At 49.6% G+C, this 22,363-nt stretch overlaps 1 protein-coding gene across 1 annotated transcript; it reads left to right on the top strand.

The window, feature by feature from the left end:
- The first annotated feature begins 141 nt into the window (after positions 1-141).
- On the top strand, positions 142-22,246 carry INPP5K (inositol polyphosphate-5-phosphatase K). The gene is made up of 12 exons (XM_037492686.2): positions 142-457; positions 2,185-2,292; positions 2,603-2,711; positions 6,958-7,074; positions 7,388-7,563; positions 8,016-8,127; positions 8,703-8,812; positions 18,258-18,444; positions 19,332-19,469; positions 19,712-19,795; positions 19,958-20,062; positions 20,255-22,246. Exons 1-12 carry the CDS (start codon positions 405-407, stop codon positions 20,312-20,314), a joined length of 1,359 nt encoding a protein of 452 aa, XP_037348583.1. The 5' UTR covers positions 142-404; the 3' UTR covers positions 20,315-22,246.
- The last annotated feature ends 117 nt before the right edge of the window (positions 22,247-22,363 follow it).

Here is a 22,363-nt window from a genome sequence, read left to right as displayed (position 1 = left end):
GCGCGGGGCTCCCTGGGAGCCGCGGGTGGGCGGAGGCGCCGCGGCGTCGGCGTCTGGGCGGGCGCGCCCTCGCACGCCGGGCGGGGCAGTGTTACGTAGAGTGCTGATGACCCGAAGGCCCGCCTCTCTGACGTCCCCGATTCCCGAAGGGCCTTCGCTCTCAGCCTTTCACCTTTTCGCGCTCGCCGGACAGCCCCGCCCCTTCTCCCGAGTCGCACCACCCAGAGCCCTCCCGGCGCTCAGGCCCCGCCTCTTAAGAGCCGAGGCGGAGGGTCAGAATCCGGAAGAAAAACATTCCGGCGGCGAGCGGGAGCTGGCCTGGATCTGCGGCCGGGAGGGGGCTGTCAGGCCAGGACCGCCTGGGGCGGGGACTCGCGAGCCGGCTGGGCCGCCGCGTGGGGACGATGGCGACCGTGAACCCACGGACGCCGACAGAACCGAAAGGCAGGAAGCTCAGGTGAGGAAGGCTGCGGCGGACTCGCCGGCCTGCCGGGGGCGAGATCATTGCCTCAGATCCAGTTGGGACTACGGGTCTGGGGCAAGCGGCTGCTTCTGGCTCAGAGGCCCCCAAATTCTCCCAGGCCAATGTGAACCGGGCATTGTGAGACCTGACGCGCGCGCCGCCTCCAAGCTCACTCCGCCGAGGTCGGGACCACCCCAAGAAGGTGTCCCACTTGGCATTTGGAGGTAGTAATCGTGTTGGGCTACTTGAGGTTCAAAACATAACAGCATTCTCCCCTCAGCTCAGTGGAATTCTTGTTCCTTCTTGTGATCAGTATATACATTATGGAGTCTGTCTGATCACCTTGTGACCTCCTGCAATCTGACCTAGATAAGGTTCCTAGTGAAGTGATAGTGTCTGATCTCATGCTTACTCTTTGAAGAGGAACAACTCTAATCACCTACTTAGTGCAAGTCACGATGCAAGAATTTGCTGCTAATTGTGGGGCCTGAAAGTGGGGACAAGAATGCCTGCTTTTGCTCTAGATTCACTTAGAATGAGTACCTGGAAAAACCAGGGGCCTTGGAATAAAAGGACTGCCTTCCTTAATCTTCAGTTGGACAGCAGGGGGAGACCGTAAACAAATGAATTGCTGAATCTCTGGCTGAGTGCCTAGGAAGGTGATTTTTGTATTGTTTTGTTGCTGTTCTTAGGGAGAGGCAGGAAGTTACTCTAAGTGGTCTAGAGTTCCTTTCAGCTGTGCTTTTTTAGAATGTGAATTTCTAAGAACAAGGGTTGGTGGAAAAGAGATGTTTTGGGGACATCCTGCCCTTTTCTTCCATCCCCCTGTACCCTCTCCTGTTCTAGATTTTCATCTGCTGCAGGTCCTTCTCATGCTGTACCTAGGATTGCTGTTCTTGGTCTTTGCAGGGTCTGGGGCTTCCTCCAAGTGTTGCTTGACTATTCAGTTGAAGAGATCTGCAGGTCTCTCCTTTTCCTGAGCTTCTTGACATGATCCAGTTTTCTTGGAAGCTGCTGATCTAGTGCTGTTGCTTCCCTAGGCCTTAAATAAAGTAGAAGTGGGGATGACTTTCCCCAAGAGAGGGAAGACTCTTGAGAGAGATTTTGAGAAACCTGTTTACAATCTTCCTCCTTAGGCTCCCAGAATTGGTTGTGTTCCAGTGATCTTCTGGGATGGAGTAAAGAATGTGATGCTGTATTTTTTTTTTTTTTAATTCCCCTCGTATAGTGCTGAGGCATCTCACAAGGTGAAAATTGAAGCTCCAGAATTTCTGCTAGTTTTAGGAACCTGTGGATTGAAGAGTGGGGCCTGTGAAGGTGCTGACTGAGCCGTATATAATTGCTGAGATGTAAATTGCTGGTGAAATTAATAAATGCCTGGGTATCTACTCTTCCCCTCCTCCCCACTTCCTTTGATTGATGCTGAATCCTTTGGGCCCATTTTGGCAGCTATCCCATTGTCAGCAGCACCAGTCCTGCCAGGTATGGGCAGCTGTGGGCCTGCCTGGAGAAGCCAATGCCTGGTGGGAATTTTCTGCTTCAAAGTCATAAAGGGGAAGATGACAAAAAATTTATAGTTCAATGCCCTGTTCTCATCAGCAGATGCAGAAACTCTCATTTCCTATTATGATTACAGTGGTACAGTCATTAGTACCCCTGTCTATTACTTGGACACAAAGATTCTTTTTTCTCCACTTCTTCCCTTTGCATTCCTTCCATAGCCTGCACGTTGTGACATGGAATGTGGCCTCTGCAGCACCCCCTCTAGACCTGAATGATCTGCTGCAGCTGAACAATCAGAACCTGAATCTGGACATGTATGTCATTGGGTAGGTGCATGCAGCGTCCTTTAACCCATCCCTTTATCGGAGATACCAGCTAAACCTGACCAGTCCCAAGCTATCCCATAGGAAACCCCTATAAACTCTGGAGTCTGAACACTAAGACCTTTCAGCCTGCATCAAGGCCAGTCAGTATCTCTTGTCTTGGGTCTGCAATGGCAGAGGGTTGGCAGTCAGCATCTAGGGGAGGGAGAGCAGAACCCAAGGCTTGAAATTCTGGTGAGGGCAGTACTAAATATCTCTGGCAGAGGCAGTACCCTCCAGATCAGGGGGGCACCTTCTGACTTGGGATGGACAGTTTGCAGGAAAAGAACTATGGGATCATGAGCCTCCTTTCTGACACTGCCTTTGAAGACTCATGGAGCAATTTCTTCATGGATGTGCTTTCCCCTCTATGCTTCGTCAAGGTAACTTACAAGTTCATGGGCAGTTGGAAAATGTGTCTCACCTGGTGTCACTAATCACAGTCCTTTGGCCTCCCTATAAGTTTTTTTTTTTTTTAAGATTTATTTATTTATGCATACAAGAACTGGGGTACAGGCCAGAGGTGCGGGGGGTAAGAGGATTCACCAGAGATAGAGCAGGAAACAGTACAGGCAGATTGACTGAAATACACTGCTGAGGGGAGCAGCAGGTGAGATAGGTGAGGTCTGCCTCGCTATGTGGGTTCCTCCCTGGCCGGGGATCGAACTCGTGTTGCAGTAGCTGTGAACAGCTTCATGGGTTGCGTCTTAACTCCTTGTGCCACCAGAGAGGCCCTCCCTATAAGGTTTTTATGCTATTTCTCATTTATATAAAGCCTTACTTCAGCTGCACCTGGCTCCCTGGAGCTCCTGCCTACCTGTGCCTTTCTAAAGTAGCTGGAGCTGAAAATTGTGACCCAGGTGTTAGTTTAACACCTTGATATTTTTCAGGTTGAGAAAATTCCTAAGGGACGCATAACAGGCATAGACCTCAGTGCCTATCCTACCCCAGCCTTCAGTTTCTACCAGACTGAAATCTCTGAGTATGATAATTGCTACCACTTATCCAGTGTTTGCTTAGTGTTTTGTGTCAACTAAGCTCTTACATACATTCTTTTTTTTTTTTAACAAGGTAAGGGGTGGGGAAAGTTACTATTTTATTTATTTATTTTTAAAGATTTATTTATTTATACAAGCACTGGGTACAGTCAGAAGCGCGGGAGGGTAAGAGAATTCACCAGAGCAGGGAGCAGAGCAGGCAGAAGGACCAAAGTACACTGCTGAGGGGAGCAGCGGGTGGCAGGAGAGGTCTGCACGCCATGCGGGACCCTCCTCTGGTGGCCGGGGAGGAGCCGGGGATCGAACCGTTGCTGCAGAGGCTGCGGGCAGCTTCGCAACCCAGCGCTCAACCGCTGCGCCACCAGGGAGGCCCTCTTACATACATTCTTTTAATGTCTGAACTCTCTTGAAATATAGGTATCTTAACTATTATACTGTATTGCTATAGTAGGAAATCTAAAACTGATTCGTATCCCATAGCTAGCCTGCTGATACCAGGCTGATATCAGAGGGTGTCCTCTGGGCATGGAGTATATGCACCTCAAATTCTTAGGGCCCCAGAGGCTAATATAAAAGGCTAGTATAAAAGGGAAGGCTAGTATAAAGGAAAGGGGTTCTCAGTCTGAAGAACCCATATTCTTTGCAAAGTCTCTAGACATTAGGAGAATCCACAGGAAGTGTGTAGATTGCAGCATTCATAACTTCTCTGCCCTGCATAGCTAAGGGATGAAACACACACTCTTTAAAGCATCTGGTGCAGTGCTTCTTGAAAATACCAGAAGACCTTGATTCTTTACCCTGGGTGACGATTTCTTCAGAATTAATTGTTTACCCTAGTTTGGCTGTGGGTGCCGAGGCAGGAACTATGAATCTTCCTGAGGAGGGCAAAGCTGGGAAGAGGGAATAAGAGATATGGCCCTACTGCCGAGGGCTAGAAAATGCCAGCCCCACAGCACTTGGATCACTCCAAATCACCTCCCACAAATTTGGAGCTTGATCCTTTTACAGGGCAGAACCACTTCTCTCATCACCCTACTTCCTTCCCAGTACTGCAGGCTCACTGGCAGGGAATTGGTAGAATGGAATTGAGCCAAGGAAATTAGCTCAGCTTGTAGCAGGGACACAACCCCTTCTACCTAGGCAGCCTCCTGGGGTTGGAAGACCAGCCTGAGGACCTGACACCCAAAGCAGATGACCCTCCTTCCCCCAGCCATGAATTGAGGGGAAGGGTTGAGTCCTGCTTGCCGCCTATTCCTTAAACAGGAATTTGCCAACCACAGGTTGAGCCACCTCCCCTCTAGACCCTTCCTTAGCTCCTCCTACTTCATTTCCTTCAACTAGAACTTCCCCTCCTAGTCTCCTGCCTTTCCCTGCAGCCACACCCTTTCTCCCAATCTGAGACTTTGCAGTCCCACTCCACCCTCCTTCTCACCAAGCCTCCTTGCCCCCTCCCTGTTTCCAAAGTGAACTGGTGCCTTTGTGGTAGAGCTCAGTCACCCTAACCTGCTCTGAGATTAGGATTAAGTTGAATCTTTTTCAGTTCCCTGGGAATCTGTTCCTCATAGTCCAGCCTTTTCCCCCATTTTCATTATCCCATATACATGGGAAGAGGAGAAATCAGGACTAGAGGTAGAGAGTGGGGTCAGACACATTTGTAGCAACATCTACCCAACCCTGGGCTCTCATGCTTCCCTTACTTAAGTCTTGGCTTTGGGGTTCCCCCTGCTTTGATTCCTTCACTGTGCCAGAGTGCCTGGCCTGCGGGATCAAGTTTCATAATTCCTGGAAGGCCCCAGTCAGGCTCCCCACCCGGGGATTTCCTCCTTGGCCTCTGCACCTCTTGCTCCGGAAACAGCTACTCGGGTGGTAGGTGTAGGCAGCCTGAAGCTGAGAGAGGAGAGGGTCACTGGCTGTGACCATTCCCACTCCTACTCCATGAGCACAGAGAACAAAGAATTGGGCAGGCCTACTCCTTGGATGTCGTGCACAGGTAGTCCTACTGATGCCGTGGTCTCCTTTGGCCTTAGTCCTTCATCTGTTAAACAGAACAGTGGTTCCTTATAGGGTTCGTGTGAAGATTGAATTCAATATGAAATGTACCAATTGATGGTAGCTATTCCCCACAACCTGTAAACACTCATACTTACGCCCTCCCTCTGCGTTGCCTTCATGGACAGTCAGCTGCCCACAATCTACAGTTATTTGGGGGAGGGAAAGGGGGGAAGATATTGTCTTCATTGTTTTTCACTGAGCTGTAAGGTCTGCAGAAATTAAGTATATAGTTTGATGGGGTTTTATATGTATATCCACCCATGTTACTAGTCAGATCAAGATACAGAATATTTCCAGCACCCCAGAAGGCTCTCTGATATCCTTTCCCTGCATTGGCTTTTAAGGATACTTAAATTCGGGGCCTCACTGGTGGTGCAGCGGTTGAGCGCTGGGTTGCAAAGCTGCCCGCAGCCTCTGCAGTGCAGGTTCGATCCCCAGCCGCCGGGCGAGGGTCCCACATGGTGCGCAGACCTTACCTGCCGCCCGCTGCTCCCCTCAGCAGTATATTTCGTCACTCTGCCTGTTCTGTTCCCCCTTCTGGCTCTAGTGAATTCTCTCACCCTCCCACGTTTCTGACTGTACCCAGTGCTTGTATAAATAAATAAATCTTTAAAAAAAAAAAAAAGAATCCTTAAATTCGGGGCTGGGGGGAGGAAGGAGTAGGATCAAAACAAGGGGGGTGGGAATTGTATGGGGACTATAACCAAGATGAAAATGCATACATTGTGCAAAAATGAAAAATGATATAAAAAAATACATAAAATTTTAAAAATGGGGGGAAAAAATCCTTAAACTGGGGCCTCCCTGGTGGCACAAGGGGTTAAGCGTCAGCACTATAAAGCTATCTGCAGCTGCTGCAGCACGAATTCAATCCCTGGCCAGGGAGGTGGCCCACATGGCGCTTGCCCACTGCTCCCCTCAGCATTGTATGTCCTCACTCTGTCTCTGGTGAATCCTCTCACACCTCTGGCCTGTACTTCCGTTCTTGTATGCACAAATAAATAAATCTTTAAAAAAAAAATCTTTAAACCAAAAAATCATAGCCGCCAGTTAATCCTTCTAGTATCTATGAGATAGATTCCTGCTTTATCAATCAGAAAATAGGCTGAGATACTTGTTCCATATAAAATGCTGAGTCCAAGCCAGGATTTGAGCTCAGATCTCACTAACTAACCACTATTCTATATAGCTATGTTCTTCATGAAGGCCCTTGCCCTCAGGTTGCCAACCCAAGAGTATCTAGAGGACCTCCCAAGGGCATCTGTGAAAGGAGCACCTAGCATGAATGGGACTACCTCTGAAGATGCCCTCCTGTTGCCAGGGTTTCCCAGAGGCCTTGTGTTCTCTCACCTCTACCCTAAGGCCCAAGGACAGAAACCAAAACTTTCCCACCTCCCAGAATGCATCATTTGGTAGCTAAGGGGAGTGAAACTCTGAGACTCACTCTGAGATACCATAGACCCTGGGGCATGGATTGTATGTGGCTCAGAGCCCTCTAGAACCCCTAGTGTAGGGCCTGGCAGGGATACATTCAGCCTGTGCAGAGAAATGCATGACCATTGCCCTCCCTGTCCTGCAGGTCTCCTGTGTCCGCATGCAGGGACTCCTCTTACTGGTCTTTGCCAAGTATCAGCATTTGCCCTTTATCCAGATCCTCTCTACTAAATCTACCCCCACCGGCCTTTTTGGGTACTGGGTAAGAACCAAACTGTTCTGTATATCATGGACGGGGGGGCCTCCCTTCACTGGGAAGGACCGGGAACAAGGGGTAAAATCAGCGTTGCACTCTGTCTGGGCCAGTGCCCTGCCTACCTGCTTTCTTACCTCAGAGGGCACATCCCTGAGACCTTGGGCTGGGTGAGCTGGGCTCTGGGGACAGAGAGGTCACTCTGAGGAGCTGAGTGTCTGGCTCTGAGAGATCCTGCAGGAGGTGAGACCATCATCTCCCCTCAGGCCTAGGATGGGAAAAGAGAGGTGTTTCCCACCCTTCTGCCCACCTGTCCTACCAGGGGAACAAAGGGGGCGTCAATACCTGCCTGAAGCTTTACGGCTACTATGTCAGCATCATCAACTGCCACCTGCCCCCACACCTGGGCAACAACGACCAGCGCTTAGAACACTTTGACCGAATCCTGGAGATGCAGAATTTTGACGGTCAAGAAATCCCCAACATCCTGGACCATGAGTGAGCATGCAATTGCGAACTGCCGCCCTTGCCCTCACCCCCATACCAACCCAGGCGAGCTTCCCAACCAGTTAGTCTGTGTTTCATGTCCCAGTCTCTCCCAGACTCCTCCCAGATGAATCATATGCTCTCCTGTTAAGTTTTTGCCAGCTTGGGTCCAGGTCCCCTCCCCTTACCATGCACTGTCCTTCTAGAAACCCTGGACACTTCTAAACATCCCAGGTCAAGGAACCTTGTGATTCCTGAGATCACCTGAAGGGCTGTTTCTCAGCCTTGCTTGGTGCCAGTTGAGCAGGAGGAAGGGTGGGCTAGAGGATGCTCCATATTTGCCATCTGCCCTCTAGGATGAACGCTTTCGCTTAAATGGTAGGGTAAAAGTCATTAGTACAGTCCTGTTGGGTCCATGCCCTGTCCATTATAGACCCTTAGGCTGACTTCCTTCCTTTCTGAAGCCTCATTCTCTGGTTTGGAGACATGAACTTTCGGATTGAGGACCTTGGGATGCAGTTTGTTCGGGAAGCCATAAAAAATGAGTGTTACAGTGACCTGTGGGAGAAGGATCAGGTAGGTATCTAATCGGGGGAGGATGCGGAGGGGTGATCTGAGCCCTGGAAGAGGTCCAACATGAAATGTGTGGTGCATTGCTCAGGTTCCCTAGCACCTGTTCTTTCCCAGGGTTCCCAAATCCCTGTTCCTGGACAGGGAGGAGTCTAAGGGCTGTAGCTGCCAGGTATGGGAGCCAGAAAGGCTTTGGCCTGCACTGCACCAACCCTCTTATATGCCTATTGTCATTCCCATCCCCAGGCTTGCTTGCCTCCTGGCAGATGAGATACCACCCTTTGGGGGGACTTTGGGTGCCCCAGCTTTCCTTCTGACACATCTCTTCCAGAGAGATGAAATTCAAAGCCTGATCTGTATGGTCCAAGGAATGGGAAATGGCAGGCTGTAGGGTATTGTTTATGGAAGAATTCAGCTTTTCTCTTAGGGGGTGGGGTACTGAGGCACCCAGTGAGGAAGTGGCGTTGCTTGAATCTTGCCCCACTCATTCATGAAGGCATGTGCTAGCTCTTGAATGGATCTGGTATGGTAAGCCAGTGGGTCAGGATTCTTGGGAGATGGGACTGTGCCTTTCTCTACAGCTCAGCATTGCCAAGAAATGTGACCCACTGCTCCGGGAGTTCCAGGAGGGCCCCCTGCTCTTCCCACCCACCTACAAGTTTGATAGGAACACCAACAACTATGACACCAGGTGAGGGGGCTTCCCGGGAGAGGATCAGCCTGTAGCAGGTCTGGAATTAGCCTGTGAGGTGGAAATGGGAGGCCAGAAGGCCTGGGAAGGCAGACTGTGATGGCCCTAATAGCAGCAAGAGCTGCCTCAGAATAGAAGTGTTAAGAAAGCAGGAATAGATCCAGTCATCACCTCTCAGGACTGGTGCCTCCTTCAGGAGGTGCCAACTGTCAGAGCTGTCCCAGTTTGCCTGCAGAGACAGCAGGAAGAGCCAGTGCTAGTGAGGGTGGGGAGGGGTCAAACAGCCAGGGTGGGAGGGGGGGCAACTGATTCCTGACTTTCAAGGGCCTGTACTTGTGTATTCTAGTAACCCCTGATCCCAATTCCTAGGACCTTCTGGTCCTCCCCAGACATTGAGGGTGGAGGGGCAGAAAGCTTGACTCAACCATGTATTGCTATTAAGCCCCCCTACCCCAGCCCATGAGCAGTCCAGGTCCCATTTTGGAAAATGAAGGAGTAGCGGTACTCTGGAGAGTTGTATGGGTGTCAGCCACAGAGATGGTGTGGCTCGTAGGTAGAAACACAGCTCTGCCTCTCAGCTGTATGGCCTTGGGTAAGATACCAAAGCCTCAGTTTTGATATCTATAAAATGGTGATGATAGCAGTCCCCATCTTATGAGGTTGAGACTGTGATAACTGCTGTTGTTATGTTTAGATTCATGTATTCAGGTGGTAGTTTTACTGAAAACCTTTCAACAAAGCCGAGAAGAGGCCAGGTAACCACCAACGCACAGGGCTTAGACAGAGAGAGGGGCAAAAGCAGCTCTGGAAAGAGGTCCCCAGCCTAATTTAGGGCAAATATCCTCAACTGTTTGAAGAAAAAGAATCCCTTACGTGTTAGGAGGCTTTGTGTTTCACCTGGAACAGCTCCTTCATTCATTCCTCCTTGCAGGACTGTGTTGCGGGAGGTAGAAGGTGCCTCTAGGGCAGCTCAGGCCTCTGGGACTTAGGTTGTGAGTAGGTCTCTCCACATCCAGGTCAGGGAAGAGGTAGAATGGCTGGCCCAAAGCTGCAATTAGTATGGCAGAGGCACAGTGTTCCTGCCAAAGAAAGAGGAGAGGGTGAACTGTTTCAGGAGTGTGGAGCAAGAAGTGTGGGGTGATGGCCAGGGCAGTACACGTAAAAACAGGGCCCAGTCTGGGCAACAGAGCAGGCCAGAAGGAGGTAAGAGGGCAGGCTCCAGCTGGTTGGCTGGCCCTACTCCACAGCTGCAGGAGACTGCCAGTTTCCCTAGCCATCTATCAGAAATGAAAGCCATTATGGAAGCTGTAAGGCCTCAGCCGACTGGTGGGACCCTCCACCTGTTCCTCATTTGCTGGCAGGAAAAGAGTTACCGAGGGGCCGTGTGGCCAAGTGGCCCTTTGCCCATGGCTATAGTGGTGGGACCACCAGGAGAGTGGGAGTCCTTGCACACCTGCAACTTGGCTGGAGTTGACAGGGACTGACATTGGTTAGAGAGACTCAGAAATGTTAAAGAACTTCCCTAGCTGGCGATGGTAGAGCGTGGGCTCAAACAACCTGATTTCCTGGACCATGTGGCCCTCAGTGCTTCCCTCTGACCCACAGTGCCATGGAATTCTCAGCCAGTTTTGGCCAATAGCAGCAAAAAGGACAGATAGAGACAGCAAAGGCTATCTTTGGAGGGGCAAATATTTATTTCCACCTAGTAGATACATACAGTCCACATGTGACAGATGTTACTGAGCACTTACATGTGCAAGCATTTACAAAGGGCTTTATCTGATGACTTCACTTCATTTGCGCCATATCCTCATCAGATAGACTCTATAAATAAGGAAACTGAATCTCAGAATATCTAAGTAAGCTAGTAACAGTAAGTAATGACCATTCTCTTCCCCCAGAGCCCAGGAAAAACAGGAATGTCTGGACAGGAATGGGGGACTTAATAAAGGGACATCATAACTGAAATAGTCCCAGCTGGGGCTATGGTCTAGAGGCAGCTAGGAGGTCCTGCAGTGGACAGGGCCTGAGCCACATATGGAGAACAGAAACATTTGGTCTAATCAGACTTAATCATCCTTGAAAACCCAGTTCAGGGAGCTCCCTGGTGGTGCAAGGGGTTAAGCACAGCACTGTGAAACTCTCTGCAGCCACTGCAGCACGAGTTCAATCCCCAGTCAGGGAGCTAACACACATGGTGCAGCAGACCTCGCCTGTCTCGCCCACTGCTCCCCTCAGCAGTGTATTTCAGTAGATCTGCCTATTCTGTTCCCCACTCTGTCTCTAGTGAATCCTCTCACCTCCCGCACCTCTGTTCTACACCCCAGTTCTTGTATGCATAAATAAATCAATCTCTTTTTAAAAAAAAAACAACCCAGTTCAGACATTATCTCTGCTAGGAAGCCTTCCCTGACCCTCCCCCATCTCACTAAGATTTCTCTGTTACCCTAATGCTGTCTCCACACCTTGCATACACAGTGTGTTGCTTTTAAGATAGTGTGCCTTTCTTGCTATACTGCCTTCAGCACAGAAACTGAATCTGATTTCTGGCCCTCCTTAGGGTGTAGCATGGTGCCTGGTATATGTTTGAATTGGGTGCCTCAGAGGACAAAAGGAAAAGATACAGTATTTAAGGAGTAGTCAGTCTAGTAGAGGGACCCACCCATGGCAAAGAGACTCAAACACTGTTAAGTCCAGGAATTGGCCAATAGAGGATTCCAGAACTCTGTGTGGAAGTGCCAAAGGAAGTTGAAGCCGGTGGTAATGCAGGCAGCTGAATCCAGGAGGGGTCAATCAGTGGTTGTCAAGAAGGCAGCAGTTTGGCAGAAGGAAAGGCAGGCATTCCAGTCAGTCAGCAGCACTGATGAGAGGCACCCTGAGCAGATCCTGACCCAGCTGTGCAAGTGACTGAGTTGTTGCTGGGCATGGTACACAGCTCTGCCCAGCCATGGCAGCATCCCTGAGCCAAGATGTAATGAGAAACGAGGTCAGTTCTATTACAAAGGAGAGTGAAAGGGCTGAGGGCGGAAAATCCTGTAAAAGTCAGGGATTGCAATAGGGTTTTGTTACATTCCACATGAATGCAACCAATCTCTGTTAGGCAGTGAGCAGAGGATATTAGAATCAATCTCATCAAGAACCTCCCCGGTGGTGCATTGGGTTAAGCGCCAAGCTGTGAAGCTTTCTGCAGCCTCTGCAGCGCGGGTTCAATTCCTGGCCGGCCAGGGAGAAACCCAAATGGCAAGGCAGACCTCTCCTGTTCTTGCCTGCTGCTCCCCTCAGCAGTGTCTTTGGTCTTTCTGCCTGTTCTGCTCCCCGCTCTGTCTCTGGTGAATTCTCTTACCCTCCCATGCCTCTGACCTGTACCGCAGTTCTTGTATAAATAAATCAATCTTTTTTTAAAAAAAAGAATCTTTAGGGCCTCCCCGGTGGCGCAGCGGTTGAGTGCTGGGTTGCGAAGCTGCCCGCAGCCTCAGCGGCACCGGTTCAATCCCCGGCTGCTCCCCGGCCACCGGAGGAGGGTCCCACATGGTGCGCAGACCTCTCCTGCCACCCGCTGCTCCCCTCAGCAGTGTACTTCGGTCCTTCTGCCTGCTCTGCTCCCCGCTCTGGCTCTGGTGAATTCTCTCACCCTCCCGGCTTCTGACTGTACCCAGTGCTTGTATAATTAAATAAATGAATGGATAAATAAATAAATAAATCTTTAAAAAAAAAAAAAGAATCAATCTCATCAAGACCTGTGTCTAGTTATATGAGACTGTAGAAGCTATCTACAGAATGCCAAAGGTATGACTGCTTACAGACCCAAAAATGGGACACAGCACTATTTTTGGGTCAATTAAATTGGCTATTTTCTAGGCTCTTAAGCCAAGAGAAACTTGCAGAGCTGTTTGGTTTAAGTAAAGGCATTCTAATCTCCAGAAATAATTCTTATACTAGGACACAACTGTTTAGCAAAAAAAATTAGTAAATCCCTCTCCCAAAATACATACTGTAAGACAGTTCTGTCTGCTGGGAATTGACCACACAGAATAGAAGGGACAGTGGACTGCAGTGGAAGACCTCAGACTTAAGTCAGCAGACCTGGGCAGGCATCCAGCTTCCACCTGGACAGGGTGACTTCTCGGAGTTTCAGCTTTCCATAGGAGAAAAATGTGACTTGTAACAGGATTATTGGAAAGATTAGAACAGTCTGTGAGACACCTATCACAGTGCACAGAAGGACTCTATTTTAGCTATTATTTTTAGAAATGGGAACTGGGGGGATTTACGTAATGTTTAATTTGTACATATTTATTTTGCTGATTTGTTTTCTTGTTTGTCAAACAAGCTCTTTGAGGACCTTATCAATCCCATCTGCTGTATCCCCAGTTACCTGGCATATAATAAGGGCTCAGTAAATGCTTAGATTGGTAGGTTGAAAGAATGAACAACATTTGTACCTAGTGATGAGCTGGTGGCAAGGAGGAAATGGAGATGATCTGAGGTACTGAGGAGGAAGGAGACCCAGGCTGTGGTCAGGAATTGAGTATCCTGCCGTGACAGCAAGTATGGACCCTTAACCTTGATAGGGAAGTTAAGGATAGAAAATGCTTTGAAAGGGAGAGTGGTATGTTCATGTGGTCTATTACCAAATCTAAGCATTGCTAGGCACTGAATATCCAAAGTGGGCCTCCCTGGTGGTGCAACAGGTTAAGCACAGCACTGTGAAGCTGTCCACAGCCACTGCAGCACAAGTTAGAGCCCCAGGCAAGTTTGAACCCCCGCCGGCCATGTGAGAGCTACCCACATAGCACAACAGACCTCTCCTGTCTTCCCCACTGCTCCCCTCAGCTGTGTATTTCAGTCTGCCTTTTCTGCTCCCTACTCTATCGCTGGTGAACCCTCTCACCCCCACACCTCTGGCCTGTAACCCAATTCTTGTATGCATAAATAAATACATCTTTAAAAAAAAAATCCAAAGTGGATTCAGTAGTCTCTGGGACGGGAATACCCCCACATCCTAATGTCCTCTGAACATTCCTCAAAAGAGGAAAAGGTCTAAACAATCTAGGAAGCCCGAAAGCAAAAGTGGTTTAGCCATTTAGCACTTCTTGACCACTCCCTTGATGCACCTTAGTTTATTTAATTCTCACATTGGCTCTTTGAAGTAAGTGCTGTTATCACTCCATCTTAGAGTTGAAGAAAACTGAGGCTTGGAGTGAAGTCACTTGCCCAAGGGTATATAGCTTTTTTTTTTTTTCTTTAACTAAAAGATCACTGATTTATCATAAAAGAACATAACTCAAGGGGGCTCCCTGCTGGTGCAGGGATTAAAGTCTCAGTGCTATCAAGCTATCACCAGCCACTGCTGCCTGAGTTCAATCCCCAGCTAGGGAGTTAACCCACATTGCGCAAAAGACCTCTCCTGTCCCACCAGCTGCTCCCCTTAGCAGTATATTTCAGTGGATCCGCCTGTTCTGCTCCCTACTCTACTCTGGTAAATCCTGTCACCCCTTCCCACCTCTGGCCTATACCCTAGTTCTCTTTTTTTTTCACCCTAGTTCTTCTATGCATAAAAAATTAAAAAGTAGGGCCTCCCTGGTGGCACAGGCAGTTGAGCGCGGTGCTGTAAAGCTGTCCGCAGCCTCTGCAATGCTGGTTCGATCCCCACCAGCCTCGGAGCAACCCACATGGCGAGCAAACCTCTTCAGTCTCGCCTACTGCTCCCCTCGGCAGTGTATTTCGTCAGTCTGCCTGTTCTGTTCCCCATACTGTTTCTGGTGAATCCCCTCACCCTCCCACGCATCTGGCCTGTACCCTGGTTCTTGTATAAATAAAATAAATCTTAAAAAAAAAATTAAAAAAGTAAATCTTTAAAAAAAAGTATAACCTTGGGCCTCCCTAGTGGTGCAAAGGGTTGAGCACTGTACTGTGAAGCAGTCCGCAGCCTCTGCAGCACGAGTTTGATCCCCAGACTGCCAGAGAGAAACTCACATGGCAAAGAAGACCTCTCCTGTCTCACCCGCTGCTCCCCTCAGCAGTGTATTTCAGTCAGTCTGTCTTTTTTTTTTTAATAGAGGCATTTTTTTTTAATTTATTTATTTGTCTGTTTTTGTTTATACAAGCACTGGGTACAGTCAGAAGCACGGGAGGGTGAGAGAATTCACCAGAGCCAGAGCGGGGAGCAGAGCAGGCAGAAGGACCGAAGTACACTGCTGAGGGGAGCAGCGGGCGGCAGGAGAGGTCTGCGCGCCATGTGGGACCCTCCTCCGGTGGGCGGGGAGCAGCCAGGGATCGAACTGGTGCCGCAAAGGCTGCGGGCAGCTTCGCAACCCAGCACTCAACCGCTGCGCCAACGGGGAGGCCCCAGTCTGTCTGTTCTGTTCCCCGCTCTCTCTCTGGTGGATCCTCTCACCCCCCGCATCTCTGACCTGTACCCCAGCTCTTGTATGCACAAATAAATAAATGTTTAATAAAAAAAAGAATATAACTCAGAAATAGGCAGATGAAAAAGATGTGCAGTATATTGAGGAAGGGCGAAGAACTTCCATGCCCTCTCAGGGTGTGCCAGTCTCCCCCAATCTTGTGCTCAGCAACCCAGGACCACAGAGCTCTTAATTAACAGGGCCACACCATCTCCTAACTGATTTCTGATTCTAGACTCTGAGTTCAACAGTGATACCATTCTGTCTATACTGTTAGAAAACTTGTGGTGATATGTACACTAGGAGTTTATTTAAAATAGTAATCATTGCCTCCCTGGTGGTGCAGGGCTTAAAGTCTCAGCATTATCAAAGCTATTGCCAGCCACTTCGGGGTGAGTTTGATCCCCAGCCAGGGAACTAACCCACATGGCGCAGCAGACCTCTCCTGTCCTAGCAGTGTATTTCAGTCGATCTATCTGTTCTGCTCCCCACTCTGTCTCTAGTGAATCCTCTCAACTCCCCCCACCTCTAGCCTGTACCACAGTTCTTTTATGCATAAATAAAAATAAATCTTTTTTAAAAAATAGTAAATTAAAAAGAAAAACAGTAGGGCCTCCCCAGTGGCGCAGCGGTTGAGCGCTGGTTTGCGAAGCTGCCCGCAGCCTCTAGCGTCGGTTCAATCCCCGGCTGCTCCCGGCCACCGGAGGAGGGTCCCACATGGCGCGCAGACCTCTCCTGCCGCCTGCTGCTCCCCTCAGCGGTTTACCTTGGTCCTTCTGCCTGCTCTGCTCCCCCCTCTGGCTCTGGTGAATTCTCTCACCCTCCCGCGCTTCTGACTGTATCCAGTGCTTGTATAAATAAATAAATAAATCTTAAAAAAAAAAAGAAAGAAAGAAAGAAAAACAGTAATCAAGCAGAAAACAAAAATAGCATTTCAAACTGATTCCATTAGGATTTGAAGGACATTTTGAGAAGGGAGATCCAGGTTGGAGGTTTTTGTTTAGTTGGGTTTCACAGGCATTTGTTGAGGACCTATTGTGTGCTAGACTCTGTGATAATGTGGAGGATACACAGGAAACTCCAGGCCTTGTCCTCAGAACTCACAACTGATGCACCTACTGGGAAACAGAAGACACTATGACATAATTGTAGAAGTACAGGTGTAAATGCCTTACAAGCAGAAAGGGGAGGTTAGGGTGGCTTTATGACAAAAACAGTGTTGGAATTGGGCCCTCCAAAGTGAAGAAGGGGTTCCAGGCAGCAAAAAGTGCAAAACTAAAGGCCCAAATTCTTGAGAGTTGCCAGGGTGTGGTGGGTCTGGCAGTGGTGGGAAGTAAGGCAGATGGGGCATTGACTCCTGAGCACCTTGAAAGAAAGCCATATCTGGGAACTGGAACAATACTCTGAAGGGAAGGGAGACTTCCTAAAGGTTTTAAAGTAGGGAACCACCTTACTAGGCTTTACTTGTCTTCATTCAAAACCAAGGTGGGGGGACCTCCCCAGTGGCGCAGTGGTTGAGTGTTAGGTTGCAAAGCTGCCCGCAGCCTCTGCAGCGCCGGTTCAATCCCCGGCTGCTCCCCGGCCACCGGAGGCGGTTCCACATGGCGCACAGACCTCTCCTGCCGCCCGCTGCTCCCCTCAGCAGTGTACTTTGGTCCTTCTGCCTGTTCTGCTCCCTGCTCTGGCTCTGGTGAATTCTCTCACCCTCCAGCGCTTCTGACTGTACCCAGTGCTTGTATAAATAAATAAATCTTTAAAAAAAAAAAAAAAACAAAACCAAGGGGGAGGAACCCAGATACAGCAACCGTCCTCCCCATTCCAGAACTCAGGCTCTCCATTTAGCTCTCAGAACTCCACAGTAGCTGCTTGGGCAGGCCTGGGTTAGGAGTCAAAGCCTTACACGGCTTCGGCAACTTCAATTACCTAGAGAAGGAAAGCACTCTGGTCTCCAAGGGCTGTGCGGCCTGTCAGCTCCTTAGGGAAGCTGGTGATGTGAAGAACAGGTGGAAGCCCTCTCATTTGACTCTTTTTTTTTTTTTAAGTTAAGTGGCTGTCTTTATTTATTTATTTATTTATACATACATACATACATACATACAAACAAGAACTGGGGTACAGACCAGATGCGTGGGACAGTGAGAGGATTCACCAGAGACAGAGTGGGGAACAGAACAGGCAGACTGACGAAATACACTGCTGAGGGGAGCAGCGGGTGAGACAGGAGAGGTCTGCCCTGCCATGTGGGACCCTCACCGGCTGGCCGGGATCAAACCGGTGCTGCAAAGGCTGCGGACAGCTTCACAGGGCTGCGCTCAACCGCCTGCGCCACCGGGGGAAGAAGGCCCTTAGTTGACTCTCGAGAACAAAAAATCATGAATAGTCAGTGTCTGCAGAGAGATTTTTTTTTTTTTCCTGGGACCCTCGCTGGTGGCCGGGGAACAAACTGACGCTGCAGAGGCTGCTGGCAACCTCGCTGGTGGCGCTCAACCGCTGCACCACCAGGGGAGGCCCTGCAGAGAGATTATTTTGTACCAAGTTTTATGCTAAATACTTCTGTGATTTCTCACAAATGATGTTTATCTCATACAGCTGTCTCAGCAACCTGATGAGGTAACTGTTGTTATCTCCATTTTACAGATGAAGCTGCGACCTAAGATGGGTTGGCCTGGTGATTTAGAACACATGCTCTGCGGTCATGCCACCTTGAATCCTGGCTCTGCCACTTAGTGGCTTTGTGACTTTGGGAACATTCCCCTCTAAGTCTCAGTTTCTCTGCCTGTAAAGAAAAACTTTGAAATGGAATGTTTCTGAGTCACAGTTTGAGCCTTAAAAATGTAGACTAGACTGAGGGGCCTGGGCCAAGTCTGATAAAAGCCAGCTCACTTTTGATTCTATTGGGCACCTTCCACCTGGCTCAGGGACTACATGGCCACTGACAGATCCTGGTGTCAGTGGCTCCAGAAGGCTCAGGGGAGTACCTTCCTGCTCTTGTGCCAACCCTTTCTTTTCTCCCCATTCTTCCTCCTCCCTACCCCCAGTGAGAAAAAACGCAAGCCTGCATGGACCGACCGCATTCTGTGGAGGTTGAAGCGGCAGCCCCAAGCTGATCCCCACACTCACAGGCAGCTGGCTCCCCACTTCCTGCTGTCTCTGAGGAGCTACATCAGCCACATGATGTACAGCATCAGTGACCATAAACCTGTGACCGGCACCTTTGACTTGGAGGTGAACTTCTAGGCTGCCTGGCACTGGGCGGAGGAGAACCATGCTGGGCCACAGCCCCAAACCCCCCAGCCCTGGACTCTAATATCACTAGATCCCCAGGGAACACCTGGAGGAGGACATGATTGCCTTTCCTCTCAGGTCAGGTATCCCAGCTCTTCTTAGGAGCTGTTGATGGCTGTCTGTCAAAAATGTGTTCAAACCCTTAGTGAATAGGTTTCCATTTCCTCTTACTGTCCCTTGGGGCTAATGATTTCCATTACACTTATTACTTACTATATGAAGTAGGCCTTACTTTTATTTGTCCTAAACGTATCTGGATCAGGTTGCAAGGGGAGCTCCCTCCATCCTGTATCTTGCCATCTAGTGAACAAGGTGGCATTAACCTCCTTCAAGCTGCTGGCTGCCCTAAGTCTACACCTTTTCCTACTGATTTTTCTGTCTTATCCTATTGAGTGTTTCCACATGCCTATAGCTATTCTTGCTGGAGCACAACTCCATCCCCCTCTGCAAAATTAGATTTGGGCCTTTGAGTCAGGAACCCTGGAGGCCAGCTAACTGGCAGCTTTCTTAAACTTCTGCAACTCCCCTGTTCTCCTCCCACTCTTACCCCTCAGCACTTGGCTCTCAGCACCCACCTGCTGCTCAGCTCCACCTGCCCTGGCAAGGCCAGCTGTACTCTGACAAGCCTTTGGTCCTTTCTCTTTCTAGTTGACTATCCAAGGTCTGACACTTGTCAGGGCAGTCTAGCTGAGTCCTATGCCCATGCCCCAGGTACCCTTCCTCCCCCTATGGACCCTGCCATGTTCGAAGGGCACAGTATAAACATTCATTGCAAAGAAAAGAAGGATGCTATGAGATTTCAACCCCCTTCCCATCCCTGTGTGTAGCTGAAGCCATTGGTGTCTGCCCCGATGATCACCCTGATACCTGAGGGCCTGTGGACTATGGATAACGACATGTTGATCAGCTACTTCTTGACTGCAGACTTCCTCAGCAGCCCCTGGGACTGGATTGGGCTGTACAAGGTAATGTGGTAGTGGGGAGTCTATCAACCATACTCCTCTAGTTTATCTACCCTGAGCATTTGTGGGAACTGGACACAAAAACTGAAGAGCTCACCATCATTCACCGTACCTACTAGGGGTGGCAACTAAGGGGTGGAGCATACAGTATGAGGGCCAGCCCTAGGAATGACAGCATCTCCTTAGGACTTGCTATAGGTCCCTTGTCCTCCCAGACCACTAACTACCCAATCCTCCTCCCACAGGTGGGACTGCGCCACATTAATGACTATGTGTCCTATGTCTGGGTCAAGGACAATCAGGTCTTCTCCAGCGACAGGCTGAACCAGGTATCTGCCCTCCTTCCTAAGGTGATAGTCTACATCTCCAGCAGACAGGCTCTTCTGGGCATTCCTGTCTTCTGGAAGGAACAGAGGATTGGATAACTTGCCACTGAGAGCTGGGTGGGGCCAAGGCCTGAGGACTCCATTCCTGTCCATCCCCCCCTCCAGGTATACATCAACATCAGCAATGTCCCTGAGACTGAGGATAAGTTTCTCCTTTGTTACTATAGCAATAGTCTACATTCTGTGGTGGGAATAAGCAAACCCTTCAAGGTAAGGAGTGCCATGAGGGGAGGGTTGAAGGGGAAGGGTACTCAAGTCCATCATAAGTCTCTGAAAGCCACAGGCCTAGGTGCCAAACCAGACCGTGGAGCTACATACATTGGGTAATGGGAGTGATGGAGAGGCATTGGAAAGAGGCATTGCTCTTTCCCCTTCCCTTCACCATCTGTTCTATCCCTGCAGATCCAACCTCATACCTTCTTGGGGGAGGACCTACCAGGTGAAGCCCAACCACAGAACTGAGCCGGGATGAGAGTGAATCCAGGACGGAGGCCAGAGCTGGCAGCTAGCTCTGCCTACCACTGCCAGGAGCTCTGGGGGCCCAGCCCGCCCCCTGATGAGGTAGCAAGTAACCTCCACCTCCCGGGGGAGCTCTAGCCACACTCCTTTGCTCTCTCTAGTCTACACCTCTAGAGTTGACCACTTAAATACAGGTTTTTGTTGCTGAGGTGTGAGTGAAACCAGCTAGTTTGTCAACAGTGAAGACTTGGGGACAGCCCACCAGACGTGGGCTATATCTCCGTTCCTGACTTTCCTCCCCACACACTTCCAGTCCCAACCAAGCAGGCCTACCAGGCACATGCCCCATCTGGCACAGACCTGCATTCTTGTCATGCCATCCTGGGCCTGCTGGGGAAGGGAGATGCTCACATTTGTACAGACTCCATAGACCGATTGGCGTAAGCAGCACTGGATTCCAGGAGTTTTGGAATGAACATGACCTGTTCCCCAGAGGGATTGTGGAGGGTCTGGGATCATTCCTCCTCTCAGCAGAAGCAGTATGACTAAGATGGCAGGGTAGAGGGGCCCTCTACCCAGGCTTTTATGTAGGGCTTATGGGCAGGTTGCTGAATATCCTTCTGCCAGCACAAATGCCTCCCCATCTCCCAAGGAATCTTACCTAGGAAGTTCCAGGGCCTGAGCACATACTTGGACCCAGATTTATTTCTGCTTGGTCAGGCCCCCAAATTGCCTTCTTGTGAAGGTTTGGCAGGTGGTAGAGGAGTTGTGGCCAGAGATTTTCCCAGAGTGGTCCTTGCTAAATAGAGCTTCTTTGCCCCTACCCTTACCAGCAGTCACTGGCAAGAAACTGCCCCTCTCAACTCTTCAGGGACCCAGAAGTGGGAGTGGGAGAACCAAAATATTTAGAATCTGGCCCTGGAGGTCTTCAGAGAGCATTCTCCAGCTGCTGCGTGGACATGACTTGTCCTTACTCCCACCACTTGCCTCCATCCACTTCTGATTCAGTGGCCCTTCTTGGAGAGAACACCTCAGGGAGCCTGCACTGTGACTCTCATGTCCATCCTGAGACTGAAGGATGCTCTAGTTGCTTGTAATTTCTACAGAAGTACACATCATGGAATCTGTGTGTACTATCAAGAACTTCTCCCCTGGCTTCTTGAGGGCCGTGACTGACTGTACTCTGTTGGTTATATTGGAGAATAATTAGAAACATGGCTTTTACACTTGTGTGTGACTCTTTGATGATGCTGGTGGGAAGAGGCACACGGTGTGTTTCTAGACTCCAGAACAAGGGCTCTGTAGATCCAGACTAGACTTTGTAACTCAAAGTGACAGATGGGAATGTGGTGAGATTCTGGAGTGACAGCCCTCTGGGTGCCTCACCCAGTTGAGGCACGCCATCTATGCTGTTGGACACTTCATTTACTCTGCTGTTAAGCAGAATGGGTTTTTTGGAAGTGACAACTTGGAGAAGGTGCTTACTCTGTTCCTACTGGTTCACTGTCCTCACACGCCACTTCCTTAGTCTTGAGCCCTGGTCCTGGCTTAAATGATCAAAAATGTCACCTTCTTTCTCTCTGCCCTGCCTCTCCCCGAGAGATTCCCCCTCTATACTGCCTCCACTATACACACACCTGAGGAAACATGAACCCTCATACTTGCCCACCTTGCCCCTTGTGGGGGGAAAAGAGGATTTAAGCACATCATTAGTTCAGGGAAACCAAGCTCAGAGAGAGAACATGGGCTCATTGGAAATTAACATGGGCTGCAAAAACAGGAATAGCATCAAGACCTGGGTTTGAATTAGTTCCATGTCACCCACATAGGAGTCTCAGTGGTCTGTAAAGTACAAGTAATGTACCTATTCACAATATTGTGAGAGGACAATTAAAGCAACACTATACCTACCACCTTGTTTTGTTTTATGCAGCCCTGGGGCTGATCTTGGGGCTTCTGAATCCAAGGTTCCCCCTGTTTCTGGTGCTCAGGGAGCATGCTGTGCTCCACATGCCCACCTCCCTTCCCAGTAATTCTTCAGAGGCCCCTACC

The sequence above is a fragment of the Talpa occidentalis genome, unplaced genomic scaffold (genome assembly GCF_014898055.3).
Source record: "Talpa occidentalis isolate TD23 unplaced genomic scaffold, MPIMG_talOcc4v2.1 talOcc4.7, whole genome shotgun sequence".
In the NCBI taxonomy this organism is placed as follows: Eukaryota; Metazoa; Chordata; class Mammalia; order Eulipotyphla; family Talpidae; genus Talpa; species Talpa occidentalis.
This window is presented reverse-complemented; position numbering and strand designations above follow the sequence as displayed.

Bases quoted from the DNA above. Each gene is read 5' to 3' on its own strand.
- INPP5K (XM_037492686.2), top strand. From the start codon at position 405: ATGGCGACCGTGAACCCACGGACGCCGACAGAACCGAAAGGCAGGAAG. The intron at 8,813-18,257 runs GTGAGGGGGCTT...CCCTACCCCCAG, and splicing joins ACCAACAACTATGACACCAG to TGAGAAAAAACGCAAGCCTG. The intron at 18,445-19,331 runs GTGAACTTCTAG...CCCTGTGTGTAG, and splicing joins CCGGCACCTTTGACTTGGAG to CTGAAGCCATTGGTGTCTGC.